The 22,681-nt window shown below is 37.9% G+C and overlaps 1 protein-coding gene across 13 annotated transcripts in view; it reads left to right on the top strand.

Moving 5' to 3' along the window:
- ptprc (protein tyrosine phosphatase receptor type C) overlaps positions 1-22,681 on the top strand; it is a 52,469-nt gene that overhangs the window by 5,135 nt on the left and 24,653 nt on the right. The window contains exons 3-21 of one of the 13 annotated variants that reach the window (XM_060941778.1): positions 5,369-5,401; positions 7,120-7,182; positions 8,339-8,419; positions 8,561-8,641; positions 9,707-9,790; positions 10,148-10,237; positions 10,406-10,420; positions 10,513-10,734; positions 10,897-11,064; positions 11,314-11,412; positions 11,546-11,668; positions 17,002-17,115; positions 17,217-17,237; positions 17,355-17,486; positions 18,940-19,151; positions 19,277-19,340; positions 19,475-19,583; positions 19,701-19,735; positions 19,824-19,924. In XM_060941778.1, coding sequence (XP_060797761.1) covers positions 5,369-5,401; positions 7,120-7,182; positions 8,339-8,419; positions 8,561-8,641; positions 9,707-9,790; positions 10,148-10,237; positions 10,406-10,420; positions 10,513-10,734; positions 10,897-11,064; positions 11,314-11,412; positions 11,546-11,668; positions 17,002-17,115; positions 17,217-17,237; positions 17,355-17,486; positions 18,940-19,151; positions 19,277-19,340; positions 19,475-19,583; positions 19,701-19,735; positions 19,824-19,924 — 1,847 coding nt within the window. Of the gene's footprint in view, positions 1-5,368; positions 5,402-7,119; positions 7,183-8,338; positions 8,420-8,439; positions 9,577-9,706; positions 9,791-10,147; positions 10,238-10,405; positions 10,421-10,512; positions 10,735-10,896; positions 11,065-11,313; positions 11,413-11,545; positions 11,669-17,001; positions 17,116-17,216; positions 17,238-17,354; positions 17,487-18,939; positions 19,152-19,276; positions 19,341-19,474; positions 19,584-19,700; positions 19,736-19,823; positions 19,925-22,681 lie in introns of those variants that run through there. The other 12 variants (XM_060941781.1, XM_060941780.1, XM_060941779.1 and 9 more) reach the window with 12 other exon arrangements.

Raw genomic sequence — 22,681 nt, 5'->3', positions numbered from 1 at the left:
AAGAGAGGAATTCTCAGCTCAGGCTTTTGAATAGCCCAAGTCAGAATATGTTAAACATAATTGCCTATAATGAGGCCATAACAATAGCAAAGGCCATAAACATAAAGTGGAGCATACATTCAACCAGCTCAACACAAAAATAGTATTCCCTGAGAGTGATACCTGAGAGTGAGATACATTTTTTCACTTGAAATTAAAGTGCAGTATTTGGAAACATATGGCTGGATTTCTTATCTAAACTTAAAGTGCCACTGTAATATTTTAAATATTAAAAACAAAAGGGCTGGCTATCAATATAAAATATTGCATAAAAATTAAACACACTGTACTTTAAAAACAACACTCCTCTGTTCACTTTATTTTCATATTCTTCTGCAAGAAAATCAGTTTGTCCACATTTTCTGCCAAGAGGCAAGACCTACTTGCAGTGACTGTCCCCTGCCGTTGAGAAAACACGTTCACTTGGCACAGATGTACCTGGGACCGCTAGGTTACGTTGTGCCAACTTAGCAATGTGAGGATACTTATGCTCATTGTTCTTCCACCATGTGAGTGAGTCTTCATCCAGAGAGATGCAGCCTGTGGCCTTGTATGAGGTGACCTCTTCACGAAGGCTTTGTGCTCCTTTCCTCTGCTGTAAAAAAATCTGCAAATACCATTGCCATGTAGGGCTGCATGATTCTGGAAAAAATGTGAATCACGATTTTTTTGCTTAGAATTGAGTTCATGATTCTTTGGCACAATTTTTTATACAAAATGTTTATTGCACTGTTTATAACATCTGCATTGCTGAGGTTATTTATTTTTTATTTGTCTTTTATTTATTTATCTTTTTATTTATTTATCTTTTTATTTATCCTGTTTGTTTTATTAATTTTATAGGCCTAGTTATTCTGCTTAATTTATTTTTGTCTACATACATGTATTTTCTTCATCTGTTATCCTGATTTTTGTGGATTTGTTAGATTGTACCTGTTTTATATACTTCAATTTAAAAAAAAAAGTTAGGCTACGATGCATGGCTGAATATAACATGAGAAGAGAAAATGGAGAATGGATTGCATCATTCTTATTTACTAGTTTATGAATTCAGTTTCTGCACTACATTACACACATTCATTTTAGTCTTACAGTTACATCGACTTTTTTTTGTTTAAATAATACTTAATGAGATTAATGTTTATTGTTAATGAATAATTTAGGCCAATGCTCGATGGTTGTTTAAAATACCTAAGGGGTACTGGGTAAACTAGGTCTATGGTGCGAAATATTTATAAACATCTGATAAAAACCCGCCGAACTAACATCAAACCCGCCCAATTTTTGTCAACCAGCCCAAGCTATTTTTCACCCGCAAAGTAGAATTCAAAACCCCTCAATTGGGCGGGAAACCGCCCAATCTGGCAACACTGGTTTCCACACACTCAACTGCAGGCGGGCTTCCTCCACTGACTGAATCACGTGTTGTAAAGATGCTTTACCATAGGTCGAGGGAGGAGTCAGCGGCAGTGCTGCCTTTAGGGGCGCTTGAAAAAATCCGTGAAGAAATGGGAGCATTTGTTTGTGATGCCGCTCGTGAAATAAAATGCTTAAGAATCGTTGTGTTTCGAAATGAGATAACGTGTATGTGTGAATCGAGATCGCGATTTTTTAATGATTTAACGTGCAGTCCTACTCCGGGCGGCCTTCCATTTCTCTCCCACTTGCCAGTTCTACAGGTGACATGACTTGCAGCAATCCACACTCCAAACCTCTTCTTTCGCCGGAGAAATTGTCTGAGGTCACATACAGGCACAAGGCCACATTGCACATGCCGCGCATGAACCGTCGAACCATGCGACGCACACACGTTCCGAACCGAGACAAGTGAACCGAACGGTTCGGGTATTTTTTCATGAACCGTACCACCCCTATTTGTATCCCACAATGCCTTGTGCAAACGGGGAAAGCCCACCACGTGATGCATGACGTAATATTGGGTCATGGTGAAGCAGGAAAAAATAGCAGAGAATTTAGGGCCACGTGGCCTTAAATTCATTAATTGTTCTATTTTAAAAACCCTAATAAAATTGGAAGTCTGTGATTCGAATTCAGTAGCTTTTGGTCCACTAAACAAAAATAATTATGTGTCAGGGAAGATTATTTTTATGACCTACACTTGAAAAATCTGAAAGGTGGTCTACCTTTAAATGATATTTGAATTATAATTAACTGTAAAACTATTTCAGATTAGAGAAGATTAGAGAAACTGACAGAGTGTCATTATTGTTGGCATGGGATGCTGCACTAATTAGTAAAATAATGGTTATTTTTTAGCTGTCCTTGCTGTGTGTTATAAAAGGATACTTTTCTCCTAAATTTATCACCTCCCAGTTCCCGCCCTCCAGATAGTTCTCCCTTATCATAGCAGAGAGCGTGAAGGCTAATCCATACTTCCTCTGAGACATGTGAACCATCAGCCAACCGCATCTTTTCAAACTGCTGCTCATGCTGCGTCACAGGGCACTCATAGGAAAGCGCTATCTACCCTCTTCTGCATACCTGAGCTTACAGATGCACATGATTGGCTAGTGTCTCTCTCTCTATATATGTGTGTGTGTATGTGTGTGTGTGTGTGTGTGTGTGTGGCTGTGGCGTCATCAGGATTCAAACTTATGATAATAACAAGAACAAACTTTTATAACACGCAGCAAGGACAGCTAAAAAAAACCATTATTTTACTAATTAGTGCAGCATCCAATGCCAACAATAATGACACTCTGTCAGTTTCTCTAATCTTCTCTAATCTGAAATAGTTTTACAGTTAATTATATTTCAAATATCATTTAAAGGTAGACCACCTTTCAGATTTTTCAAGTGTAGGTCATAAAAAGAATCTTCCCCGACACATAATTATTTTTGTTTAGTGGATCAAAAGCTACTGAATTCGAATCACAGACTTCCAATTTTATTAGGGTTTTTAAAATAGAACAATTAATGAATTTAAGGCCACGTGGCCCTAAATTCTCTGCTATTTTTTCTTGCTTCACCATGACCCAATTCAAGATATTATGTCATGCATCACGTGGTGGGCTTTCCCCGTTCGCACAAGACATTGTGGGATACAAATTTGAAACAGGAGAGAAAAATGGAGGATGTGAATGTGTGAATGAAATGTGAAAGACAGTGAAAGTGAGAAGAAAAGACATATATGTTATTTACCAGCTGGGAGGTCTGTATCGTGAAATACCGTGACTGAGGTCTTGAAAGTACTGACCAAGGCCTTTTGGGCTGAGGTCAGTATTCAAGGCCGAGGTCACGGTATTTCACCATACGGACTGACCTTAAGCTGGTAAATAATATATTTATTTTTTTCTTTACCAAATTCTAACAGAAAACGAGGGCGCCCGAAAGGGAAAACCGAGCCGAGGAGAGCCACCATTTTGAATCCTCATTCACGGCTGTAATGCAAATGGCTTCCTCCTCGGTATACAAGTGCACTTCCATGGCAGGAAAAAAACTACATTTTGCCGCCTATGTAGTCCTCTATTTATACAAAATTGAGTCATTCAGGCTTCAGCCATGTTTTTGCTCGGCATTAGCAACAGTTACAGGTTTTTAGCTTTCTCCTGAAATGTTTTCTTTTATTTCTTCTTCCTCAGGGTAGTAAAACTTGCTTTCGCTGTGAAGACTGTCGTTATCGCTATCCATGATGTAAAATTAATGCTATTCTCCTGAGAAATGCAAAAATAAATGTTGACAAAAATTGCTACGATGCTTGTTATTGTTGCGAACATGCGAGTTACCAGAGGTCCATCACCAGGGTCTGTATCGTAGGATATGGACCCGCTCGCAAACCAATCAGAGCACAGAATTTGATGGAAACCGGACTGCGAAAAAAAATTAATTATGTTATTTATGAAAGAAAGGAAACACAGGACCAAACTAATAAATAAATATCGGTGGCCAGTGAGCACCTCGGTGTTAATCAGCTGTTCGTTTAGCGACAGAATGACGGAACTATCAATGCACGGTCAAAGGTAAACCTGTGTATACACACACACATGGACTTCCATGTCTGCTTGACTGCGCAAAGCGAGCGATTTCATGCACATTATTTGCTTTAATCCCCTCAAATTAAATCACTTCCCGGCCATAGAATGGCCTGATATTTTGTGAGATATATTACAGAAATAAACATGCATCACAGTGACCACATTTCAGAGGGAACTAAATTTCACCGATTTTATGAAATCAAAAGGCCATCTAGCTTTAATAAAATATCAACTGTATGAAAAATACAGTTAACATAAATCAGGAATCATGATACTAACTGAACTTCATAAATTTGCTTCATTCTCATGTATGATTTCAGCTATCTATTAAATCCCTTCTCTCTTTTATAGCTACAAATCTATCAGAAGTGACGCCTTTTGTGCATAAATTACTTTGACACATACTCAGATTCTTTAGATTTTCTCTCTGATACAGGAATTTGGATTGTGTCCCAATATCAAGTGTGAAGAAGTAAACGGACTGTAAAATAAAATAAAAATCAATCTTCCAATTTTCAAAATACGGTAATGAAGACAGGCATTTTTGAAAATATAATTTCTAAACATATAAAATTCACACAATTTGGGATTGACACACAATTAAAAAATATTCATATTTTTACATTGATATTTTTGTTATTTATTTATTTTTTAATATTACATAGAATGTTAGTAAAGATTGCGAATGACATATAATCTAGAGAGCTACAGAAGTTTACGTAAATTTACAGTAAGAATCTCAAGTGACTTCAAGGAGATTTACATCTTATATTTTACTAAAATATATATAAAAAAGCCGCAAAACAAGCAAACAAACAAACCAAAAAAAAGAAAGAAAAAAAAACAGCCTTAAATTGATTGTTCATGAGTGTGGACAGTATGCGTAAAAGGGTTACATAATGTTTTCACTGTTTCTTTGAGAAACACTTATTTAGTTCATTTTTGAGATTGTGCTTATTCTTGTGTCATTAAAAATTGTTGGTTGAATTTTTAATTTTTCTGATTGGGAAAAAAAAATTGTTTGATTTTCAGCTGCCGTAACATCTCAAGTAACTCCAGTTGGCACAAGTGAATCAGTCACTACGGTGGACTCTAATTTAATTTATACTTTATCACTTTTTCAATATCTATCTATCTATCTATCTATCTATCTATCTATCTATCTATCTATCTATCTATCTATCTATCTATCTAACCTTTTTTGTTTTTTTCAGGTTGCATTTGCATCATTACTGCCCTGAAGGCAAACAAATCTGGCACATTTTTACATTTCAAATGATCCTAAAACTTTCACAAAGTGCCATCTCTCATATCTTGTGCTTTTCTGACCGCAGGTTTGGACAGTGTTATCATCCAAGCTGCACCAGGTAATAATCTCTCTCTTTTATTTCAAAAGTTAACTTAACACCTGACGCACATCTTTACATGGATGGAAGCAACCTGACACTCACTGTATCCCTCTGCCAGTAAAGCTAGACTTGAACCCTTCTTTTTCTCACTCAAAACTTTTCTTTTTAACTCTTTTGGCTTGATGAATAGATATTTTTGTATTCCAATTAAATTTAAGGTACTACTAGCACTGGTTTTGCCATCCAAACCTGTCCTATTGCAAGAGGATAGTGATGGCCACAGCAGTGGTTTTTATACTTTTCCTCGTTAAATAAGATTTGGTTCAGGTGATCATCTCATCACATTTTTTAGGGAAAAATGAAAAAGGATAAAAAGATTTACAGTAACCTGGCTGCACAAGTGTGCACACACTTTAATAATTGGGGATGTTTTCAGAATCAACCAATCCCATTCAAAGTCATGTTAAGTATTCATTAGTATGTATATTAATACATAATAATATTAGTGCTATCATTTAATGTGACTCTAATTAACCCCAAATACTGTACAGTTGTTCCTCTAGGATTTTCCTGACATCTTCTTGGTTGTATGCTACTGCAAAGGACAGGGTCCGCAAAGAGCTTATAAAGCATTAATGCAATCTCATAGTTGAAAGGTATCAATCATGAATGGCACACAAAAGAACTTCCAAAGCATTAGCTATACCATGAAGGCCATCATCAACAAATGGAGAAAATATGGCATGAGAGTAATATGACCAAGAACTGGACGCCCCTTAAAAACAAATGAGAAGGCCAGAAGAAAACTGCTCATGGAGGCTGTCAAGAGATCTACAGCAACATTAAAGGAGCCGCAGAAATATCTGACAAGTACTGGTCATGTGACAACAATCTCTTGTATTCTTCACATATCTGGGCTATGGACTAGGGTGGCAAGACAGAAGCCAAAACATACACATGTTGCCAAAAATATACAGTACATACAATCACCCAAACCATGTGGCAAAATGTGTTATGGTCTAATGAGAATGAGGTTGAACTTTTTGGTCCTATGTTTGGGACAAAAGAAAAAAAAAAACAAGATCACTAAAAGAACATCACCTCCATGGTGAAGCACGGTGGTGGCAGCATCATGCTTTGGAGCTGCTTTCTTTCATCTGGGACTGAGGCTAAAATCAAGGTGGTGGGAATCATGAATAGCTCCAAATACAGCTGATTTTGGTCAAAAACCTTCAGAAATCTATGAGAAAGCTTAAGAAGAAGAGGAATTTCATATCCAAATCAACAACGGAATAGCTTCACCAAAAGAAGATCAATCTAAATCCAAGTGAAAATCTATGGCCTGTGCACAGGAGATGCCCTCACGATCTGGAAGTTTTTTGCAAGGAAGAGTGGGGAAATACTTTTAAATCAAGATGAGCTAATTTGGTAGACTCTTACCTCAAAAAGCCTTGTGTAATACAATCAAAAGGTGCTGCAGCAAAGCATTAGTTTAGAGGTGTTTGCACTTATATAACCAGGTTACTGTATGATTTTTATTTTCCCACGAAACTGTTTATGATTGTATAATATTTCACTTGTTGTAATTTCACACTGAAGGCGGAAAATGATGTGGTGTGATTTATTTTGATTTTATTTTGTTCTACATCACAAAAACCTGCCATTTTAATGGGGGTGTACAGACTTTTTATATCCACTGTGTATGCCGATATCATCATATACTATGCTTGTTCTAGCAACAGACAGTCCCATGACAGGCTCTCCTTCACGCACCCCCAACAGAACTTTGAATGAGACAGGTAATAGCTTCCTATTACATATGAAGTCATGAAGTTATGTGATAAGTGGTTATTTCATGATTATAGATAAAGTACATTGATACACCCAAATGTATGTGGACACCACTCCTAATCACTGAGTTCAGCCTAACAAGTGCATAAAATTAAGCACACAGCCATGCAACTTCACTTTTATCGCCAAACACCAGCAGTAGAATGGCTCTTCTGAAAGGTTCAGTCAAGTGGCACTGTCATAGGATGCCATCTTTGGCATAAGTCAATTTGTGAAATATCCGCCATGCTACAGTAAATCTGCCCCAGCCAACAGTAAATTGTGAAACAGAAGAGTCTTGGAGCAACAACAGCTCATGAAGCAGCAGATCATGCAAGCTCAAAGAGCAGGGCCACCCAGTCCTGAAGCATGATAACATGTAAAAATCACCTATCATCTGTTGCCTCACTCACTAGAGTTCCAAACTACCTCTAGAAGCAACATCAGCACAAGAATTGTGTGTCAGGAGCTTCAGGAAATGGGTTTCTGTGGCTGAGCAGCTGCACACAAGTCTAAGATCACTATACACAATGAGAAACGTCAGCTGGATTCTTGAGCAATGGAAATGTCTTTTCTGGAGTAATGAATCACGCTGCACTATCTGCTAGTCTGATGGATGAATCTGGCCTTGGTGGATGCCAGATGAACACAACCTACCAGAACATACTGCCAACAGTAAATTTGGTGGAGGAGTGATAGTAGGTTGAGGCTTTTTTTTTTTGAGGATTTGAGCCCTTTAGTTCGAGTGAAGAGTGATGTTAATGATACAAAGACAGCATGACTGAACCCATGTGGACAAAGCGAGTTCCATGAAGACATGGTTTGGAGAGATTGTGGAGTAGAGGAACTCCAGTGGCCTGCATAGAGCTCTGACTTCAACCCTATTGATCACTTTTGGGATAAACTAGAAAGTCTATGGACACAAGCCCATAAAAACACTTCCGACTCGTGTAGAAAGGCTTCACAAGAGAATGAAAGCTGTTCGAAGCACAAACAGGCTTCAAATGCATATTATGTATGATTGTCAGGTGTCCACATACTTTCAGCTTTATAGTGTAAATACACTGTTTGGTATGTGCTGTGTTACATACATGTTCATAGACTCATGGATTTTGCTTATTCTAGCAACAACCAGTCACACAACAGGCTTTCCCCCAAACACCACCACGCAACAACATAATTCAAACACAACTTTGAACGAAAAAGGTAATATCTCTTAATTTTGCTTAATGATGCCAATGAAGTAACGTGATAAACGGTTATGATGTGACTATTGATACGTACACACGTTTTATACATGCTGTATTATGTACATGTTGATATACTCATGTATTATACTTGTTCTAGCAACAACCATTCACACAACAGGCTTTCCCCCAAACACCACCATGCAACAACACCATTCAAACACAACTTTGAACAAAAAAGGTAACATCTCTTAATTTTGCTCAATGATGCCAATGAAGTAATGTGATAAACGGTTATGATGTGACTATTGATACGTACACACATTTTATACATGCTGTATTATGTACATGTTGATATTCTCATGTATTATACTTGTTCTAGCAACAACCATTCACACAACAGGCTTTCCCCCAAACACCACCATGCAACAACACCATTCAAACACAAGCCCATAAAAACACTTCTGACTCGTGTAGAAAGGCTTCGCAAGAGAATGAAAGCTGTTCGAAGCACAAACGGGCTTTAAATGCATATTATGTATGATTGTCAGGTGTCCACATACTTTCAGCTTTATAGTGTAAATACACTGTTTGGTATGTGCTGTGTTACATACATGTTCGTAGACTCATGGATTTTACTTATTCTAGCAACAACCATTCACACAACAGGCTTTCCCCCAAACACCACCATGCAACAACACAATTCAAACACAACTTTGAACGAAAAAGGTAATATCTCTTAATTTTGCTTAATGATGCCAATGAAGTAATGTGATAAACGGTTATGATGTGACTATTGATACGTACACACGTTTTATACATGCTGTATTATGTACATGTTGATATACTCGTATTATACTTGTTCTAGCAACAACCATTCACACAACAGGCTTTCCCCCAAACACCACCACGCAACAACACCATTCAAACACAACTTTGAACGAAAAAGGTAATATCTCTTAATTTTGCTTAATGATGCCAATGAAGTAATGTGATAAACGGTTATGATGTGACTATTGATACGTACACACGTTTTATACATGCTGTATTATGTACATGTTGATATACTCATGTATTATACTTGTTCTAGCAACAACCATTCACACAACAGGCTTTCCCCCAAACACCACCATGCAACAACACCATTCAAACACAACTTTGAACGAAAAAGATAACATCTCTTAATTTTGCTTAATGATGCCAATGAAGTAATGTGATAAATGTTTATGATATAACTATTAATATGTACACACGTTTTACTGTATTATGTACATGTTGATATACTCATGTATTATATTTGTTCTAGTAACAGACATAAACACAACAGGCTTTCCCCCAAACACCACCATGCAACAACACCCAAATTCAAGCATAACCATGACTACAGCAGGTAATAATCACTTTTGTGAAGAATGAATCAAGTGAAGTTATTGATAATAGCTTTTACTCAATGCTTTTTCTCAACACAGACATTACGCCCCATGTCCCAACAGGTCCAGTCAGTCAGAAATGCTTATTATCTTTAATAAAACATACCATTTTGGGTAAAAGACTTACTTGAGACTTTGAGATAAAGTGTTGGATTTAAAACAAACAAACAAAAACATCCAAACCCTGAATCATGTGTAACTTTGCATTAAGAGCATCATAGTAACTAATCTTATTTTTTGTATCATATCATGCAGATTGTATTATGAGCAGCTTTGTTGTAAATTCACAACCTACTCACACTGTTGACAATTTACAGATAACCTAAACTCAAGCACCCCTGACCCCACACGCAATGGCTCCACCATGAACACAAGCTCACCCACACTCATGCCCACCACAGCACCAGGTAACAAGACAAAGGTGGATCACACAGCTGCTTAGTTTGTTCACACACACACACACACACACACACACACACACACACACACACACACACACCTTCTTATTATTCGCCATTACATTTCTACTTCATCGAAATATAAAATATAATTTTGTCATTCTTTTTTCTCCACAGATACACCCGTAAAGTGTAAGTACCTCTCAATTTTAAAGCAAAGGTTCTTCCACTTGTGGTCATAATATTGTTTTGGTCACCAGGTACATGAAACTATTACTTTACAGGCAACTACGATCTTACAGAAGGAGCTGAAAGGTTTGAAGTGAATGTATCTGCAAAGAATTACACCATTAATCTCACAGACACAGATGGAAACATGATCCCACTACAGTCAATGTCTTCTACAATACCATTTAAATTATTAAAGCCTTGCCGGAGTTATAACCTCACGGTTCATCCTGACTGTGCACGTCAGGGAAATGGACCCTTTAAAACAAGATCCTTATGTAAGTTAACAGTCACTATATGTTCCAAAGATTAAATGTTAAATTTTGTGTAGAGAACATGTACACAATTTTACACCAACTAATAATAGATTGGCTATTATGTGTCATAAGAACATATTTTAAACAGCTTTTATTATTATTATTATTTTCTTTTTTTGGTAGATGCCTCAGATGTAACCCCCAAGATCAATGAATCACACGTGTGTTTTGAGACCATATGGGCTTTGAACCATTGTATTGAGATCAGTAAGGACAACTCCTGCACAAACATTAACCTGAGTTTTCAAGACGACTCCTGCAAAACGTCGATACCTTTCACTCTCCCCCCAGGTATATACTGCACTTATTAACCAGGTACATGGTTAACACAAAAATGCATATATGTTACATTGCATACATGCATGCTATATATAATATACAATACAGTTAAGAATATAAACAGTTCCTAATAACTAAATCTCATTAATTCATGAATTTTGAATGTATAGTATGAATAACCCATAACACTACTTTGTAATCTGCACACTGGATGTTAAAGAATCATTTTTGATAATAATTTCTTAAATATGTCTGTTGCAGTAAAGCCTGTTATTACTTCTGAAAACAAAATTCCTGCGGAATTGCATTGGCAAGACCGGCCTCAATCTTGCAATGGAAGCTTCAGCTACAACTGCACAGGTAAACAGTGAAGTTGCTGTAAATGCTACACTGCTTAATTCGAGCAACTGTTTATTTTACTGTCTTAAATATATTTTTTTCATGTTATGGTGCAACATAAAGTGTTTATGACAATAATATGTTTTCTTTGTAGATGCAGAATCAACAGAGAAAGTTGAAAAATTGAAACCTAATACAACTTATAAATGCACTGGGATATATCATTATGGCAATGGAACAATTACAAGTGACCCCCTCACAGTAAAAATTACATGCAGTAAGTTGGTAATTTATCTGAATTACCCTGTAGACGTTATATCATTTTCTGCCTCCTGGGCCCTTTAAACACATATACAACTACCAAGGTTATACTGACACCTTCACTCGAATGACACTGGATTAAGATAGTCACTGGACACAAACTGCATGTGTGTAAGTTGCTAATAATGATCTGTTTGTGAGCTGAGTTCTCTCACACATTAAAATCACTTATAAAAATGTAGTGAATAAATCTGAGTATGCAGACCAGTCAAAGTGTGAACATTGTCACTGCAGAAATTGTGCTGCATTATTCAAGGATTCAAAGGATTCAGTGTCACAGACATGCCAAGCGGAGTCATCAAAAAAGTTAGAAAAATATGTGAATACAAATCATAATAAACAGATATTAAATGCAAACAAATACACTCACCAGCCACTTTATTAGGAACACCCATACATCCACTTGCTGTCTGTTTGATGCAGTTCTCTAATCAGCCGATCGCTTGATTGACAGCAGCACGATGCATCAAATCATACAGATACAAATCAAGAGCTTCAGTTAATTCATGTTCACAATGTTCAGACAACAGAACGGGAAAAATTGTGATTGCACAGTGAAGTATGACTTTCTTTCACGGTGGTATGGGTGTTGGTTTGAGCCAGATGGACTGGTTTGAGTATTTCAGAAACTGCAGATCTCCTGGGGTTTTTACACACAAATAACAGTCTCTAGAGTTTACAGAGAATGGTGTGAAAAACAACAACAAAAAACATCAGGTGAGTGAGTGACAGTTCTGTGGGTGGAAACAAACGCCTTGTTGATAAGAGAGATCAGAGGAAAATGGACAGATTGAGCAGTTTGACCTGCCAGGAAGGATATAGTAACTCATATAATCACTCTTTACAACCATGGTGAGCAGAAAAGCATCTCAGCATGCAACAGCAGAACAGAACACACTTTGTTCCACTCCTGCAGCCAAGAACAAGAATCTTAGAATCAACAAGTTCCTATTAAAGTGACCAGTGAGTGTATTTTTGCATCTGTCTCAATTTGTGCATTTTTCCTATACAGTGAGAACCTCAGCAGCCAGTAAAATACACTAGGTCAGGGCTTTTCAAAGTGTGGGGCGCGCCCCCCCTGGGGGGCGCCAGAGTTCTTCAGGGGGGGCGCAACGTGAGAGACAAAATGGATCGGTTTTTAGTACCTAAAGCTACAGTGAGTGAGGAGACAGATAGGGTGTTCACACGGCACATATTTGCATCGATGCTGCACCGATGTATTTTGTTGCGATATATCTTACACCGGTGTAAATTTTGCGCAGCGTTCACACGTCACAACCCTGCTTACTAGAGAGAAGCGTGTTAGCACCGGTGCAGCCCCACTTGCGGTCACACGGCAGTTTCTGCGACCGTGCTATAGTAGCAAAAACTTTATTACTATCATTTCCTTTGATAGTAATAAAGTTTTGATATCATTTCCTTTTATTACTATCATTTCCTATCATTATTACTATCATTTCCGATAGTAATAATGCGGAAATGAAATATGCGCATGCGTGAAAATGTACTTCCTTTTCCCGGTTGTCATGGCATCATCAAGCGCCGGGAAAACAACGTGGATGAAGACACCAGTGTTGCCAGATATTGCTGACGTTTTCCATCCCAAAATATGTTCAAATCCGCCAAAATGCACTTAAAATCCCAATCTGGCAACACTGGAAGACACGCAGTTCTATTGTTGATATTCGCCATTTTGGAAGCGCAAAATAGACTACCAGGATGTAAATTATGCAATGCCCGTATGTAATCAACTCTCCTCACGCGTAGCGAGTCTACCCCTGTAGCGTTCAGACGTCCCATTTTATATCGGTGCTGCCCCGCAAACTAGCATTTAGTCCGGAGTAAATTTCTTAAACCACCTCCCGAGCAGGGTTAGATTTGCACCGGTTTAAGCAGCTTTCAGGGGCTACACCGGTATAACTTGTACCGTGTGAACGCTCTACCGGGGCAGCCCCGGTGCTACACCGGAGTAAAAGTTGCCGTGTGAACACCCCTAGAGTCTGGGCCAAGCAAAAAAACAGAGCCTCCAGGATGTTGCGATTTGCAACTTCAGCGCAAATTCAACCAATCCCCGCGAATTCAGGGCGGTGTTGCAATTTTATCCAATCACCGCAACGTTCCCGCAAATTTGACCAATCATTGGCGTCGTCTTGAGGTGACGTCGACAAACTACCTTCCGCCTTACTTCCGTGTGTTCAAGAGAAGCAGCATGCGCGCAGTGTTGCCAGATTGGCAAGTTTCAAGTGCAGTTTGGCGGGTTTTGAACATATTTTGGACTGGAAAACGTCAGCAGTATCTGGCAACACTGAAAGTGTGTTATGTTTACAGTGAAGGACTGTGTGCACTTTATTTTTTTTTACTTAATACAAGAAATTAATGGATGCCAACATTTTTGCCAAAATGGTATTTTATTTTCCATTGTTTAGGCAGCTTCAGCATCATACTGTGAGATTCTGTTCAAATTGCTTTTTTCTTCTATGAAGCCTGAGCCATTTATTTTATTAGTTTATAATTATTGTTTAATTTAGTCTTCAGGAGAGACTGCCTGCACACAGCACTAGTATTAATAGTTTTTTTTCTTATATGAAAGCTGAGGCATTTATATTATATTTTAAGGTAACTTCATGTTGTGCTGTGAGGTTCTCTGCACTTTAACTTTAGAACCAACAGGTGCATTTGGATAAGTAAAGCCTATTTTTCTGCATTTTTGTAGTCCTGGTAATCTTTTATATTGGTAAAGTTGTTTATAGGACCATTTCTCAGTGTCTTTGTTTTTTTAATCAATAGTTTTTCAGTAATAACTTAATATTTAACATATCACTCAATTTTAATCACAAAAAGAGAAAATCGCAACAATTTCTCGCAACTTTCACTTCCTCCTGCAATGTAATCGCAACAAAAATCTAAAAAACACCGCAACTTTCATCACAATTTTTTTTGGAAACACCCCCCCCCCGCAACATCAGACATTTTAGCCGCAACAATCACAAAAAAGGCCCGCGAAATCCTGGGGGACTGGAAAAAGAAGGAAGTATGACCACGATTATTTAAAGTTTGGATTTTCATGGACTGGATCTGAAGATGCTCCACTGCCACAGTGTGTTGTCTGCCAAGGGGTGCTAGCTAACAATGCTATGAGATGTTTAAAATGTGTAAAACAAGATGTTTTAAAAAGCACAGATGTTTAAAATGTCTCATCTCATTATCTCTAGCCGCTTTATCCTTCTACAGGGTCGCAGGCAAGCTGGAGCCTATCCCAGCTGACTACGGGCGAAAGGCGGGGTACACCCTGGACAAGTCGCCAGGTCATCACAGGGCTGACACATAGACACAGACAACCATTCACACTCACATTCACACCTACGCTCAATTTAGAGTCACCAGTTAACCTAACCTGCATGTCTTTGGACTGTGGGGGAAACCGGAGCACCCGGAGGAAACCCACGCGGACACGGGGAGAACATGCAAACTCCACACAGAAAGGCCCTCGCCGGCCCCGGGGCTCGAACCCAGGACCTTCTTGCTGTGAGGCGACAGCGCTAACCACTACACCACCGTGCCGCCCTGTTTAAAATGTGAAAAAGAAAAAAATAATGTGTACAACAACCATTTTTTAAAAATACGAATGGAACATTAAGTATAGCAACAAAAAAATTGTAGGGGGGGGGCGCGGTTGTTTATTTGCTCTCCGAGGGGGGGCTGACTCTCCCACACTTTGAAAACCCCTGCACTAGGTCACTTGTGTCAGAACATTACGAGAGCTGGATGAGAAATGGTATCGTGTACTGCACAGACTGGGAAAAGTAGTGGCTGTATTGCTCTTTTTGGCATGTTAGTGTACGTTTTAAAGGATTTAGTAAACGAATTAGGCAAATTTTAAAATCCTCAGTGAGTAAGACTCTATACTAGCACTATTTGAATAATACTGTATTTAACAATTATTCACCGAAGGTGAAGTGAATATTGGTGAATAGACAGAGTTGAGCCTGAGGTGGATCATTCTTTTAGACAGGTGATTATTTAAAAAAATAAACAATCACATTAAAAAAATCATTTATTTCAAACTTCGAACGCGGCATGCAAATGTAATAATGGCGCGGCGCAGACTTGTCATTTATCTATGCTGATTCACATAAAATACTTTGTTTTGAAATAAATAAAATGAATCACAACTCCACCTTCCCTTTGAATAGTTTTAGACCAAACTTCGGAGCATCTTTAGTGCTTTTAGGAACAGCATTTTCTTTCATCATTTCTAATTCTTCCTCACTTACGGTGATGAAGCAATTGGCCTCCATTTTGCTGAGTCGCTCGAGGTGATTATCGACAAATAGTCCGAATTTCTTGACCAATCAGTGTGCGCAATTTTCTATAATCACATGCGTATTTATACTATACATTAATAATGGCAGAATTAAAAATACACAAACCATTCAAAAATATTAAAGCATCCAAATAATATTAACATTTTAATGTTATAATAAAATATCATATGACGTTAACATCAACACATAATTCTAATTAAAATTAATGATAATTTTTTCTGTTTACTGTGAGCTTATGGAGAAACACCGCTGTTAATACACATTATTAATACTGTAGTTATTACATTATGAATTACTACAGCACACACATTTCTCCTCCCTTATATCCTACACTGATTTTATTCATACCAAATTAATTGCTTTATTATGAAGTGATAGCCTTAGCCTCACTTTCCAGAGACTATCCCAGGAATACTCGGTGCATGGTGGGAGAATTCTGGACTGGTCCATTTCAGGGCTTCATTCACACACTTGCTCACACATAGCGGCGGTTTAGTGTAGCCAGTCCACCTGTCTGCATTTTATTAGAGAAGAGATACATTTATATATTAAAAATATATAATATATTATATGTATTATATTTATGGGTCTTTAAGGACTCACATATAAAGTGGTCCAGGATGAAAGTGCATTTCAGAGCCCTGATCTAACCCAGTTTGGGTCGATCATATGTTTTCTGTTTCTTTTGGTGTTGAGATTAATAATGTGGAAACTGTACATAGATCCATATAAATCTGATGGAGTCAAATACAGTTTTCTTTCCCACTGAGATCATTCTAAAGCCAGCCAATCATGCCCATCAGACTGTCGGTGAAACACTGTTTAGTTTTGCTGAAACATATTAATAAAGCACATAAGAATTAATACAGCAATGCTGATCACCATTGTCTAACCTAGAAACTATCAAACCTTTTTTAATGCATAGTTTTGTTCATGTCCCAATCAACCACTCTCTGTGTTATAGATATAAGTGAACCCAGCATCTCCAGTAAAACTCATAACAGCATAGAAGTATCCTGGGATAAAAGTAGAAATTGCCAAGGCTTGGAATTCGTTGCTGAAGTGAAAAACGACAAAGGTAGGAAATCATTGTCTAATATCATAACTTTAGAAGAAACATGCAAAATATCTCTCTCTCTCTTTAATTTTAAAATTCTTTGTATTTCTGTTTCATTCCAGGTCAGCGTGAGAAAACTGCAAGTATGTCACTGTACTTTACATATGCATTCATCTCAGTTTGTTAATAGATGTTCTGAATTTTTGACATTATTCATGAGTCATCAGTTGGAATTCTTTTAATGAATCTTATCATTGCAGAGATCAATGATAAATCTACCCATAACTTTACTCCTTTGGATCCCTTTAAAAGCTACACGTTGATATTTACAGCAAAGTATGAAATGCAAGTAATTTTCAGTCGTGAAAAACCAACTGAAACATTGAGTTCAGGTGAGTCTAACCCATGTTTTGCCTGTCTATAAAAAGTATAAAGTAATAATATCCATCAGACATAAAAAAAAAAATAGTTACAGCCATATTATAACCTTTCAGTTCATTACAGATGTTCAGATTATATTCAATATTTAATAAATAATTTTATTGCAAGATATAACCAACCATGATCAGTTATTGTGGTGGCATGGTGGTGTAGTGGTTAGCACTGTCGCCTCACAGCAAGAAGGTTCTGGGTTCAAGCCCCGTGGCTGGCGAGGGCCTTTCTGTGTGGAGTTTGCATGTTCTCCCCATATCTGTGTGGGTTTCCTCCGGGTGCTCCGGTTTCCCCCACAGTCTAAAGACATGCAGTTTAGGCAAATTGGTGGCTCTAAATTGACCGTAGGTGTGAGAGTGAATGGTTGTTTGTCTCTGTGTGTCAGCCCTGCAATGATCTGGCTACTTGTCCAGGGTATACCCTGCCTCTTGCCCATAGTCAGCTGGGATAGGCTCCAGCATGCCTGCGACCCTGTAGAACATGATAAGCAGCTACAGATAATGGATGGATCAGTTATCCCCATTTGGTTTGTGTTAATCTGAAGTTTAAAAAAAACAACAACAACAACAAAACGCAATCAAACCTATACCAGAGCAATATTTGTTTATTCACTGAGAAATGATTTACAGGTTCAAGTCTTATGATCCTCACCTTTCTTCTTTTTTTCCCTTTCTTTCTCTTGAGCATTTTATACCATCTACATAAATAATAGCACATTAAACCTCCAGCATTTTCAATCTACACTGATCACAATATAATGGCAAAGCCACCACAATGGCTGTTATTAAATGTAAAATTTGATATAATAATAAAAATATAAATAAGTTATTAGTTTCCTGTAGTATTGTGTCCCTGGCATGTTACTTTAATATAAAAAACTGAAACAAGCAAACAACCCAAACACCTCCCACATACAGCAGGTTACACACTGTATGGAAACGGACACAGACGTCTGATCTTTTCTGAGGAGAGAACCTGCAGGATCGTTGGCTTTGGACAGCGAGATTCGCTATGATGTGGTGATCAGTTTGGCGTTCTGTTGATATGAACCTATTCACCATGGGCCATAACTTATCTCTATAGACGCAACCACCTGCTAATCAGTTAATTATCCTCATCTCTCTGCACTGTGTGGTTTAGTGTTTCAGTGTGTCTGATTCAGTTTATGAAGGGCTATACAGTATATACCATTCATCTATGAGCACTGTATAATAAGTAAGAAAACAAACAAGGATATGTTCGGATATAACCTCAAAGACATGAACATGTGACGGACAGGAAATGTAGTCTTATGCACGTATTGCCAGAGCAAATTTCTAGGATGAAACTGAAGCAATGATGTTATAGTGCTTTTTCAAACTAAGCAATTTCAGGTTTAATCATTTTATTTCTATTTTCTTCTTTGTTTTATAGAACCCACAATACAAATGTTCAAGGTAGAAAGAGCTGAACATAATGCTTTCAAAGTGACATGTAATTTGGAATCAAGAAGTTGGAATGGGCTTAAGGGACATTTTTATGCAAAGGTCTATCAACCTCATGAGAAGAAAAACATACCGGTATCCTCAAAAGAATGTGACTTTAAGTTTAAAGACCTCTACTACTCAACAGAATACACAATTGAGGTATTTGTGCTGAGATTTGATGACATTTAATTGCCTTTCATTTTGCAGTTTATAAAATAATTAGCCAGTGCTAAGTTTGTGAACCACTGCATTAATGCTGGACTTCACACGGTATGTTTACTTAGGTTTATGCCATAAATGGAAATGGCAACCAATCTAAGAGCCACACAGAAAAACATTGGACTAAATGTAAGACCCACTTTCACCTCCTTTGCACTAATCCAGATGTTCTTGTATTTCATGTTTCTCTAACATACATATTATGATGTTATTAAAATACTAATATTTTAATAACCAGCCTTAAACTAATTGATGTGTTACAGACAATGACAAAGCTGTTCTTGGATTCCTGAGCTTTCTCATTATTCTCACGTCGGTCGCACTCCTGTTTGTCTTGTACAAAATCTACCTTCTAAAGAAGAAAAAGTCAAGGTCTGTGTCACAGATGGCATTTCCTGAACCCTGTCTTGTGTTACTTAATGATTTTTTCATAAAATGTTTTAACATAAAAATCAGTTCCACAAATTCTGTTTTTATTTGGCACAACAGGAACGAGCAAGAAATGGATGACCTTCTGCCGCCGAGTAAGTAATACCTCAACTCAGCCTTTGTTTGTGATCAGACTGTATAGTTTTGTGGGATTTTTCTTGATTTTGTTCTCTTCCTGGCAAGCTCCACTGTACCAGGTGGAACCCATGAGTGCTGAAGCTTTGCTGGAGGCATACAAGGAGAAAAGGGCTGATGAGGGACGTCTGTTCATGGACGAATTTCAGGTGACTCTTAGCTATTTTCATCTGAATCCACAAGCATGTAGACGGAGTATCTCAGCTGCCTCAGTAAAAGTAAACAGCAAAACCTGAGGAACTAGAAATAGAGGTATGCCTAGATTGTGTGTCACCTGATGTGGAGTCACAGGAGATCATTTTGATGAAAAGAATATATTAAAACAATATTTAAATCCAACCAATAATGGGATTACTATGACTTTGGCGCTCATAAAGCTAAACACCATTGGCTCTTTACACCATGTAACATGGTTGATACCAGTAAAGTCTTTTCCTTGCTCTTATTATAGAATGTGCATACACACACACACACACACACACACACACACCGGTCAGCCATAACATTATGACCACTGAGAGGTGAAGTGAATAACGCTGAGCATCTCATTACAATGGAACATGTCAAGGGGTGGGATATATGTATTAGGCAGCAAGAGAACAGTCAGTTCTTGAAGTTGATGTCTTGGAAGCAGGAAAAATGGGCAAGCGTAAGGATTTGAGCAACTTTGTCAAATTATGATGGCTAGATGACTGGGTCTGAGCATCTCCAAAATGGCACATTTTGTGGGGTGTTCCTGGTATTGAACAAAAGTGGTCCAAGGAAGGACAACCAATGAACCAGCGACAGGATCATGGGTGTCGAAGGCTCATTGATTCTCATGTGGCACAAAAGCTAGCCCATATGGTCCGAGCCCACAGAAGAGCTACTGTAGCATTTTTTTTTTTCACACACATGCACAACCCCAATTCCAAAAAAGCTGGGATGCTGTGTAAACTGTAAACAAAAACAGAATGCATTAATTTGCAAATCATGGAAACCCAATATTTCATTGAAAATAGTACAAAGACAACATATCAAATGTTGGAACTGAGAAATTTTATTGTTTTTTTAAAAAATATATGCTCATTTTGAATTTGATGTCAGCAACACGTTTCAAAAAAACTTGGGACAGGGGCATGTTTACCACTGTGTAGCATCACGTCTACTTTGACAGTGGTGCTTGAAAGTTTGTGAACCCTTTAGAATTCTCTATGGGATTCTGCATAAATATGGCCGAAAACATCATCAGATTTTCACACAAGTCCTAAAAGTAGATAAAGAGAACCCAGTTAAACAAATGAGACAAAAATACTATATGTGGTAATTTATTTATTGAGGAAAATGATCCAATATTACATATCTGTGAGTGGCAAAAGTATTCCTAAATCCTAAGGTGCTAAACCTCTAGGATTAGCAGTTAATTTGAAAGTGAAATTAGAGTCTGGTGTTTTCAATCAATGGGATGACAATCAGGTGTGAGTGGGCACCCTGTTTTATTTAAAGAACAGGGATCTATCAAAGTCTGATCTTCATAACACATGTTTGTGGAAGTGTATCATGGCATGAACAAAGGAGATTTCTGAGGACCTCAGAAAAAGTGTTGTTGATGCTCATCAGGCTGGAAAAGGTTACAAAACCATCTCTAAAGAGTTTGGACTCCACCAGTCCACAGTCAGACAGATTGTGTACAAATGGAGGAAATTCAAGACCATTGTTACCCTCCCCAGGAGTGGTCGACCAACAAAGATCACTCCAAGAGCAAGGTGTGTAATAGTCAGCGAGGTCACAAGGGACCCCAGGGTAACTTCTAAGCAACTGAAGGCCTCTCTCACATTGGCCATGTTAATGTTCATGAGTCCACCATCAGGACAACACTGAACAACAGTGGTGTGCATGGCAGGGTTGCAAGGAGAAAGCCACTGCTCTCCAAAAAGAACAAGGCTGCTCGTTTGCTAAAGATCACGTGGACAAGCCAGAAGACTACTGGAAAAATGTTTTGTGGATGGATGAGACCAAAATAGAACTTTTTGGTTTAAATGAGAAGCGTTATGTTTGGAGAAAGGAAAACACTGCATTCCAGCATAAGAACCTTATGGGATACAGCTGTGAAACATGGTAGTGGTAGTATCATGGCTTGGGCCCAGATGCAACAAAACAGGCCCAAACCATGATACTACCACCACCATGTATCACAGATGTATCCGCGCCTCCTTAAAGAGCCATAAATATAATACGTATAATATACGTATTATATATTTTTAATATATAAGTGCATCTCTTCTCTAATAAAATGCAGACAGGTGGACTGGATACACTAAACCATGTATAAACTGACACTAATTTTCATTTTGTTATAAATTCACTTTGTAATTTTCACTTTGTTAAAGGTATAGTGCTTGAAAGTTTGTGAACCCTTTAGAATTTTCTATATTTCCGCATAAATATGACCTAAAACATCATCAGATTTTCACACAAGTCCTAAAAGTAGATAAGGAGAACCCAGTTAAGCAAATGAGATAAAACATTATGCTTGGTCATTTATTTATTGAGGAAAATGATCCAATATTAAATATCTGTGAGTGGTAAAAGTATGTGAACCTTTGCTTTCGGTATCTGGTGTGACCCCCTTGTGCAGCAATGACTGCAACTAAACGTTTCTGGTAACTGTTGATCAGTCCTGCACACCGGCTTGGAGGAATTTTAGCCCATTCCTCCGTACGGAACAGCTTCAGCTCTGGGATGTTGGTGGGTTTCCTCACATGAACTGCTTGCTTCAGGTCCTTCCACAACATTTCCATTGGATTAAGGTCAGGACTTTGACTTGGCCATTCCAAAACATTAACTTTATTCTTCTTTAACCATTCTTTGGTAGAATGACTTGTGTGCTTAGGGTTGTTGTCTGGCTCCATGACCCACCTTCTCTT

This window comes from Neoarius graeffei, chromosome 15 (assembly GCF_027579695.1).
Source record: "Neoarius graeffei isolate fNeoGra1 chromosome 15, fNeoGra1.pri, whole genome shotgun sequence".
Classification (NCBI taxonomy): domain Eukaryota; kingdom Metazoa; phylum Chordata; class Actinopteri; order Siluriformes; family Ariidae; genus Neoarius; species Neoarius graeffei.
This window is presented reverse-complemented; position numbering and strand designations above follow the sequence as displayed.